Source organism: Scomber japonicus, chromosome 23, assembly GCF_027409825.1.
Source record: "Scomber japonicus isolate fScoJap1 chromosome 23, fScoJap1.pri, whole genome shotgun sequence".
NCBI classification, from domain to species: Eukaryota; Metazoa; Chordata; class Actinopteri; order Scombriformes; family Scombridae; genus Scomber; species Scomber japonicus.
This window is the reverse complement of record NC_070600.1, coordinates 24,559,685-24,569,169: the sequence shown is the minus strand read 5'-3', so window position 1 is coordinate 24,569,169 and position 9,485 is coordinate 24,559,685. Positions and strand designations below refer to the sequence as shown.

Here is a 9,485-nt window from a genome sequence, read left to right as displayed (position 1 = left end):
TCCCCTTCTTCCTCCTCCTCTTCTCCTCCCTCCTCCTCTTCCTCCTCCTCCTCCTCCTCCCCCTCCTCCTCCTCTCCCTCCTCCTCCTCCCCTCCTCCCCCCTCTTCCTCCTCCTCCTTCTTCCTCCTTCTTTCTCCCCCTCCTCTTCTTCCTCATCCCCTTCCTCCTTCTTTCTCCCCCTCCTCTTCTTCCTCACCCCCAACCTCCTCCTCTTCCTCCTCTCCTCCTCCTCCCACCCCTCCTCTTCCACTTCTTCCTCCTCCCCCTCCTCCTCCTCCTCCTCCTCCTCCTCCTCCTACTCCTTTTCCTCCTCCTCTTCCTCCCCTCCTCTTCCTCCTCCTCTTCCTTCCCTTCCTCCTCCTCCTCCTCCTCCTCCTCCTCCTCCTCTTCTTCCTCCCCCTCCTCTTCCTCTCCCTCCTCCTCCTCCCCCTCCTCCTCCTCCTCCCCCTCCTCCCCCTCCTCCTGTACTCACTCAGTATATCCTGAACCTGGTTGTAGAGTCTGAAGGTGAGCAGCGGTTCAGGAAGCTCTCTGAGAAACGTTTTGAGGATGACGGCAGGAACGTGAACGTCGTTGTAAAGCTGGAAGTCGACAGGTTTCCCTAAAAACAGTAAAACATTATCACAACATTTAACTTTACAAGATCATAAAAATAAACTTTATATAACAATAACTGTAGAAGCATAAAGGTAGAACAGATGAGAAGATGAAGTCTAATGAAGTAGAGACGCACACACACACACACACACACACACACACACACACAGAGCGAGGGAAGGAAAGAAGGAAGGGAGGAAGGAGGGACGAAGGAAGGATAGAAGGGAGGGACGAAGGAGGGACGAAGGAAGGAAAGAAGGGAGGAAAGAAAGGAGGGAAGGAGGAAGGGTGGAAGAAGGGAGGAAAGGAGGAGGAAGGATGGAGGGAAGGAAAGAAGGAAGGAGGGAGGGAGGAAGGACAGACAGACAGACGGAAGGAAGGAAGGAAGGAAGGAAGGAAGGAAAGAAGGAACAGTCAAAACAGACGGGGTCACTTTGACCACACACACACACACACACACACACACACACACACAGACACAGACACAGACACACACAGACACACACACACACACACACACACACACACACACACACACACACACACACACACACACCCAGGTTATAGAGCTTCTGAACATCTTTGATGAGTTGAACTCGAGCCGAGCGTCTGAAGATTCCTTCGGTGTGAACTCCTGCACACACAAACACTCTGATCAGTCTTTACTCTATACATCAACTCCCTCCCTCCTTTCCTTTCCTTCCTTCTTCCTCCCTCCCTTCCCTTCCTTCTTCCTTTCCTTCCTTCCTTCTTCCTTCCTTCCTTCTTCCTCCCTCCCTTCCCTTCCTTCCTTCTTCCTCCCTTCCTTCCTTCTTCCTCCCTTCTTCCTCCCTTCTTTCCCTTCCTTCTTCCTCCCTCCCTTCCCTTCCTTCCTTCTTCCTCCCTTCCTTCCTTCTTCCTCCCTTCTTCCTCCCTTCTTTCCCTTCCTTCTTCCTCCCTCCCTTCCCTTCCTTCTTTCCTCCCTCCCTCCCTTCCTTCCTTTCCTTCCTTCTTTCTTTCCTTCCTTCTTTCTTTCCTTCCTCCTTCCTTCCTTCCTCCCTCCCTTCTTTTTCTCCTTTCCTTCCTCCCTCCCTCCCTCCCTTCCTTTCTCTTCATCCATCCTTCCTCCCTCCTTTCCTTCCTTCTTCCACCCTTCCTCCTTTCTTTCCTTCTTCCACCATTCCTTCCTTCCTCCCTCCTTTCCTTCCTCCCATCCTTCCTGCCTCCCTTCCTTCCTTTCCTTCCTTCTTCCTCCCTTCCTCCCTCCCTTCCTTGCTTTCCTTCTTCCACCCTTCTTTCCTCCCTCCCTTCTTCCTCCCTCCCTTCCTTCTCTCCATCCATCCTTCCTCCCTTCCTTCCTTCTTCCACTCTTCCTCCTTTCTTTCCTTCTTCCACCCTTCCTTCCTTCCTCCCTCCCTCCTTTCCTTCCTTCTTCCTTTCCTTCCTCCCTTCCTTCTTTCCTTCCCTCCATCCACAACTACAAGCCTATTGATCCAGAGAATAATCCTTTCCTTCCTTCTTCCAGCCTTCCTTCTTTCTTTCCTTCTTCCACCCTTCCTTCCTTCCTCCCTCCTTTCCTTTCCTTTCCTTCCTCCTTTCCTTCTTTCCTTCCCTCCATCCACAACTATAAACCTATTAACCGAGAGAATAACCCACAGATGAATCAATAATGAAAATACTCGTTAGCTCATTAAAAGATGAAGGAGACGCTCACCTTTCTCCTTCAGGTAGGAAACAGTCTGACTCATCACAGGAGGGATAATCTCTGATCTGTTCTTCTCTCTGAGGCTGATCAGACAAGATCAATCGATAAGTGATTGATTATTGATTGATTGATTGATTGATTGATTGATTGATTAGTGATTGATTGATTGATTGATTCTCATCTCATTATGAAGCAGCAGAGTTGAACTTGACACTCACTACTGCAGACTGACACCGAACTGCTGTGTGGGCAGCGGCGGTCGGGGCGGGGGGGTTTTCACTGAGGGGGGGGGGCCGTCCTTCTGAGCGGCTCGTAACTTCTCATCATGTCTGACAGAAAAAACAACAAAGAAAGAAAAAATAAAACATACATACATACATACAATCGTCGTTGAAAACCTACTTTCAGCCACTAGGAGGAGCTCTAAGCCGACTCTGCTGACCTCGGCTACTCTGACTCAGTCAGAGTAGCCGAGGTCAGCAGGTCAGCAACTCAGTAAGTTAGCCTGTAGCAGCCGATAATGTTATAATTTTGCCTGTTGTGCGGAGCGGGGAGGTTGCTATGGTTGCGAGGGCTGGATCTCGAGGACATTGGGCAATCAACCTGTCAATCAGGACGTAGCCACGCCCCTAATGCATACCCTGCTTTATCGTCACATATAAAATCAGGGAGGCCAAAATGTCCCAAATGAACATCATACTGCATTGAAGAAGGCTTTAAACTAGCGATTGAGACCATAAACACATTTTGAAAACGTTTACTGAGGTTAGAAATCAAGTGAGAAGTTGGTGAATTCTCCATTGACTTGTATAGAGACGGTCGCCCCCTGGTGGCCTTTTGATAGAATGCAGCTCTAAGTTACTTCCTGGTTGGCTTCATTTCAGAGGACCGGAGTTTATTGGTTGTTGTTATAAAAGTACCTGAGTACATCAGGAGGGATGATGAGCTGTTCGTAGTTCAGATGTTCTCTCAGCTCAGCCAGGTAGTTCACGTACGTCAGCTTCTTCCCGAACTTGTGACTGAAAAGAAAAACGAGCAGAAACATCAGCTGACTGAAACTGGATGGACCCGCAGCGATGAGTCGGAGTTCCTGCGTTTCGGAGCGTTTACCTGATCAGAGGTTTGAAAATGTTCCAGACGATCCGGATGAAATTTGTGGGATGGACGACGTAGAGAGTCTTCAGGTTCTTCTTGTATCTGGAACAACATGCAGGAGATTCAAAGTGAGTCAGGATCAGAGCAGCAAAGTCTAAAACAATTTACTATCTGACAGTTTATTCATAAATTATAATTCATCATGAAACAGATCATAGTGGAGTCTGTTAGAGCTGCAACTACTGATATTTCTTGATTGTCTGATTTATCATTTTGTGTATAAAATGTCAGAAAAGTGTAAAATAAAATTACAGATTTGTAAATTTACTTTTTTTTTTTACACTTTTCTGACATTTTATACACAAAATGATAAATTAGCTCAATGTGACGTCATCATGTCTCATGTTTCCTGATCAGTAATAAAAAAACTAAATATTCAGTTTATTGTACGAAACAGAAAAGCTTCCAGTGTTCACGTCTGAGAAGCTGAAAATAGCAGAATTCACTTTTACTTAAAATACATATATATATAAATTAGGGCTGTCAGCGTTAACGTGTTAATCGTGATCAGATTAATGCAATCCATAAGGCGTTAATTTTTTTAATCTCATTTTAATGTGTCAAGCCTTTTTGTCCCTTCTCCTCCCCCGTAGACGGCTCCTCTAGCTGTAGCGCTATGCTTTGAAGTGGCCTCCTGCAGTAAACCTACCGCGCTGATGGAAAGTAAGAGAGCTACTGGACTTTTGAACGGCTTGTTTAACTTTAAAACACTTCCAGACGCTTCAGTTGACAAGTCAAAAGTAAAATGCAACCTGTGTCAAACGGAGTTTAACTACCACCGGAGTACGTGGAGTTTGAGTTAGCACCTCCACGCTAAACACCCAGGTGCAGCCAAGCCAGCCTCAGCTCCACCAAAGGACCATTTTGGAGTGTGGGAGTCGCAGCAGAGCCGTGATTGATTCCCAGTTAAGACACTCTGGTAAGAAATGCTTTACATTATGGGCTTAAAACTGCCTTCAAATGGAAAATAACAGGATTTTAAACATGACATTCAAAACGCCATTAATCGTGATTAAAAAAATTAATCGTTTGACAGCCCTAATATAAATATATATAACTAAAATAACTCTTTGACTATTAAAGAAGTTGATTGATTGTTGCTGCAGCTCTGAGTTTTATTTGTGTTAAAAACATTTCACGTGTTTAAAGTGATGACGTACTTCCTGTCGAACTCTCCGTACGCTTCTCGTAGCCAGCGCAGAGACGGCTTGTTGCTGCTGCGAAGGCCGAAGTGGAAATAAACCAGGATGTAATCCATCTCCACATACTGGTCCAACGTGAACTTCAGATACCTGCAGCACAGGAAGCAGTTTTATCACAACACAATAAAACCAGTTAAAATACATCAACAGTTAAAAACATCAATAAAATATTAAAACGTTAAATAAACTCTTTGGTGCCTGAGTTCAATTAATCTGCTGTGTTCGAGTCAAGGAAGGAAGGGAAGAAGGGAGTAAAGGAAAGAAGGCAGGAAGGGAGGGAGGGAGGAAGGCGAGAGAAAGGAAGAAACGACAGAAGGAAGAAAGGGGGATGGAGGAAAGGAAATAAGGAAGGTAGGAAGGAAGGATGGAGGAAATAAGTAAGTAAGGAAGGAAGATAGGAGGGAGGGAGGGAGGGAGGAAAGAAGGTAGAAGGGAGGGAGGAAGGAAGGAAAGAAGGACATAGGAAAGAAGGAAGGAAGGAACGACGGAGGAAAGAAGTAAGGAAGGAAAGAAGGTAGGAGGGAGGGAGGAAAGAAGGAGAGAAGAAAGAGAGGAAGGTAGGGTGGAGGAAGGACAGAAGGAAGGAAGGAAGGTAGAAGAAGGAAAGAAAGAGAGAAGGAGAGAAGAAGCACAGATGGAAGGAAGGAAGAAAGGAAGGAAGGAAGGAAGGAAGGAAGGAAGCCTGGTTAGTGGACTTACTCGAGCAGGCGGCGATGGTTCAGCTGGTGAGACGGAGGAAGACAACAGCTGCTGAAGATGATCAACTTCCTGCCGTAGTTATCGTCACCTGAAGAGAAAACGGTTTTATTTGGTTTGGTTAACACTCACACAGCCTGTTTCTATAGCAACCACAGCGCCATCTGGTGGTCAGTCTGTGCATTACACACACAATACAAGTGCTAAACACTGACCTAAAAGTTAAATGGGTTCAATAGATTTGTTTCTGACCCACAAATCTGACTCATCTGCATCTTTAAATCTTCAAATGGTTGGTGTGTGTGTGTTTGTGTGTGTGTGTGTGTGTGTGTGTGTGTGTGTGTGTGTGTGTGTGTGATTAATCATTGTAGTCTTTTTTTTAAGCAGAAATAACTAAAATTTGAATATAATGATAATATATGGGTTTTTTTAAGACGTCTGCTGGACTTTTTTTTTTTTTAGATAAATCTGTTATTCTAAAGCAGGGATGTCAAACATGAGGCCCGTGGACCAGAACCGGCCCTCTGAAGGGTCCAATCCGGCCCACTTTCCTCTTCAGTGACTCTTCCTTCCTCCTTCCCTTCTACCTTCTTTCCTCCCTCCCTCCTACCTTCCTTCCTTACTTACTTATTTCCTCCTACCTTCCTTCCTTACCTACTTATTTCCTCCATCCTTCCTTCCTACCTTCCTTATTTCCTTTCCTCCCTTCCTTCCTTCTGTCCTCCATCCCCCTTTCTTCCTTCTGTCGTTCCTTCCTTTCCCTCCCTTCCTTCCTTCTTTCCTTCCCTCCTCCTTCTTCTCCTCCCAACTCTAGGAAAACAATCCTTAGCTGTGTGAATCTAACCCTGACCCAAGGCAGTAGTGATATGACAGGAAGTGACATCACGTCAACTGCATTCTTCACTCGGAGTTGCCGTTTCCATGATAACGGCCAAACTGACCGGAGACCTGGATGATGCCGTGTCGAGCCACGTCGTAGTACGGATGTGACGAATCAGGGCTGAGGGTAGCGCCGCCGGGAGGAAGTGACGGGCGGTCCGGGACGCTCCTCTTCCTCCTCTGCTCCTCCTCCTCCTCCTCTTCCTCCTCCTCCTCTTCCTCCCTCTGAAGCTCTGTCACAGTCACAGGAAAACAAAAATAAACATTTTACACACCGGCTGCACCAACTCCCACTTCCACCATTACGCTACACTCTTATCTGTTCCTAAAAATACATATTATCAGAGAGGAGGAGGAGGAGGAGGAGGAGGAGGAGGAGGGAGAGGAGAGGAGGTGGAAGAGGAGGAGGGAGAGAGAAGGAGAGGGAGAGGAGGAGAGAGAGGAGGAGGAGGAGTAGGAGGAGGAGGAGGAGGAGGGAGAGGAGGAGAGGGAGGAGGAGGAGGAGGGAGAGGGAGAGGAGGAGGGAGGGGAGGAGCAGGAGGAGGTGGAGGAGGAGGGAGAGGAGGAGGAAAGAGAGGAGGAGGAGCAGGAGGAGGTGGAGGAGAAAAGAGAGGACAAGGTGGAGGAGGAGGAGGAGGAGGAGGAGGAGCAGGAGCAGAAGGAGGAGGTGGAGGGAAACTATCAGCTGAATCAGGTTTTGTTTATTCTTCTGGAGGAGGAGGTGTAGCAGGAGCAGGAAGAAGAGAAGCAGGAGGAGGAGCAGCAGGAGGAGGAGGAGGAACGGCAGGAGAGGAGGAGGTGGAGGGAAACTATCAGCTGAATCAGGTTTTGTTTATTGTGCTGCTGGAAGCTGCTATAAACACTCAGCGACTCGACTGATAGCAGACAGGAAGTGATTCAGAGACGCAGGAGAAGAAGAAAAACTCAGCATGACGTGGTGTAACCATGAAAACATGAAGTGGTGTAACCATAAAAACATGAAGTGGTGTAACCTTAAAAACATGAAGTGGTGTAACCATAAAAACACCATATCAACTAGTTTGGCATGATCTTACATTATAACTTTTCTTTCTTTCTTTCTCTTCTTCCTCCTCTTTTCTTTCTTTCTTTCTTTCCTCCTACTTCTTGTTCTTTTTCTTTCTTTCTCTCCTCATTCAACTTCTTGTTCTTTCTTTCTCTTCTTCCTCCTCTTTCTTTCTTTTTTTCCTTTTCCAACTTCTTGTTCTTTCTTTCTCTTCTTCATCCTCTCTCTTTTCTTTCTTTCTTTCTTTCTTTCTTTCCTTTTCCAACTTCTTGTTCTTTCTTTCTTTCTTTCTTTCTTTCTTTCCTTTTCCAATTTCTTGTTCTTTCTTTCTCTTCTTCCTCCTCTTTCTCTCTTTCTTTCTTGGAGATCAGAAAACATTTACAGTCATTATCAGTATAAGTCCACTTAAATACACTGTAGATGATCAAATATTTAATATCTATCATTCTTCTGTGGTTACACCATTTGACATTTTCAGGAGCGTTCAGTCTGACTAAACCTGATGCTGCTTTTAAAACTAGACATTTATGAATTCATCATCTTACCAACACTTATCTATTACTGACCCTTAAATGAACTTAGTAATGAACTACTCGGTACTTATGGGGAAATATAACCATGCATATAAAGGCAAGGCAAGGCAAGGCAGTGTTATTTATATAGAGCATTTCATACACAATGGCAACTCAATGTGCTTTACATAAAACAGAAACATTAAAACATACAATTAAACGAGCCTGGGAGCCAGCCAAGTAAAGTTTTAAAATATTTGGAATGCTAATTAGGACATCCAGTTTATTTTTGATGCTTATTCGTGCATCGTTTACATGATTTCATATATTTAAAATCTATTCTCTAGCTGACTGGGAGCCAGTGTAAAGACTTTAGAACTGACTGGGAGCCAGTGTAAAGACTTTAGAACTGACTGGGAGCCAGTGTAAAGACTTTAGAACTGACTGGGAGCCAGTGTAGAGACTTTAGAACTGACTGGGAGTCAGTGTAAAGACTTTAGAAGTGACTGGGAGCCAGTGTAGAGACTTTAGAACTGACTGGGAGCCAGTGTAAAGACTTTAGAACTGACTGGGAGCCAGTGTAAAGACTTGAGAACTGACTGGGAGCCAGTGTAAAGACTTGAGAACTGACTGGGAGCCAGTGTAAAGACTTGAGAACTGACTGGGAGCCAGTGTAAAGACTTTAGAACTGACTGGGAGCCAGTGTACAGACTTTAGAAGACTTAGACTTTTTGTGTTATTAAATGACTATTGTGCTTTATTTATTCATTTATTTGAACTTTTATTTTTCCCTTTAGGATTGTGATTATCTGTAATAGAGATGAAGGACCAGATTATTTATTTATACAGTGTTTGAGTTTAAAGACATAAACTAAACTAACCCTGCCTCTTCATGCTCCTGCTGTTATTTTACTGTTAATCATCAGCAGTGAATCACAGCAGCGTGAACAGGAACAGGAAGTCGTTATTAATCAAGCTTATCCCAGTCAGCTCCTCCTCTGAGTTACTGGGAAGATAGATCGCTTTCACAATCTGTCAGAAACACCAGCACACATTCAACAATACACACACACACACACACACACACGCACACACGCACACACACACACACACACACACACACACACACACACACAAACATTGTACAAACACCACCAAACACTGGGAGCACTGGGAACTCACCTATTTCTGCCATCTGCTCCAGATCACATGTCGAGCTCATTGTTGATGATTTTAGTCTGAACATGAAAAGAGAAAAAAAGAGAAAAAAAGAATAAGAGAGAAAAAGAGAAAAAAGTGATTAATGAGCAGAATTTAACGGAAGCATATCGCATTCACTTGAATAAAAAAAAAAATTAATTAAAAAAAAAAGTGATTTATTTTTTGGTCTGTTTTTCGAGGTAATTATTTCAGTTTTTCTGATTAATCTTTTTTCCCTGTTTTTTTTTTTGGAGTCACGTGCAGGTTGGATGTTTTCGCAAGATTTCAAAGTATCTCGAGAATTCAGAGAAAAAAAAAATACCACGAAAAACAGAAAAATTACTCAAAAAACAGAAAAAAAAGCCAGAAAAACTGAAATAATTACCTCGAAAAACAGACCAAAAAATAAATTACTCAGAAAAAGGGAAAGATTCACAGAAGAATAATTCCCAATTTTTCACCACAAATGTCGTTTATTCTGAAATTCGCTCAAATCACACAATAATATTTTAAAATACTTTTGTGTTATAATTTGC

At 44.2% G+C, this 9,485-nt stretch overlaps 1 protein-coding gene across 1 annotated transcript in view; it reads right to left on the bottom strand.

Moving 5' to 3' along the window:
• LOC128353148 (rho GTPase-activating protein 8-like) overlaps window positions 1-8,971 on the bottom strand; it is a 15,948-nt gene extending 6,977 nt beyond the window's left edge. The window contains exons 1-10 of the mRNA XM_053313830.1: window positions 8,932-8,971; window positions 6,276-6,446; window positions 5,338-5,425; window positions 4,597-4,728; window positions 3,392-3,478; window positions 3,202-3,300; window positions 2,500-2,610; window positions 2,291-2,364; window positions 1,154-1,231; window positions 473-601 (exon numbers count right to left, since the gene is read on the bottom strand). Of these exons, the coding sequence (XP_053169805.1) occupies window positions 473-601; window positions 1,154-1,231; window positions 2,291-2,364; window positions 2,500-2,610; window positions 3,202-3,300; window positions 3,392-3,478; window positions 4,597-4,728; window positions 5,338-5,425; window positions 6,276-6,446; window positions 8,932-8,971 (1,009 nt within the window). The remainder of the gene's footprint in view (window positions 1-472; window positions 602-1,153; window positions 1,232-2,290; window positions 2,365-2,499; window positions 2,611-3,201; window positions 3,301-3,391; window positions 3,479-4,596; window positions 4,729-5,337; window positions 5,426-6,275; window positions 6,447-8,931) is intronic.
• Between the last annotated feature and the right edge of the window lie 514 nt (window positions 8,972-9,485).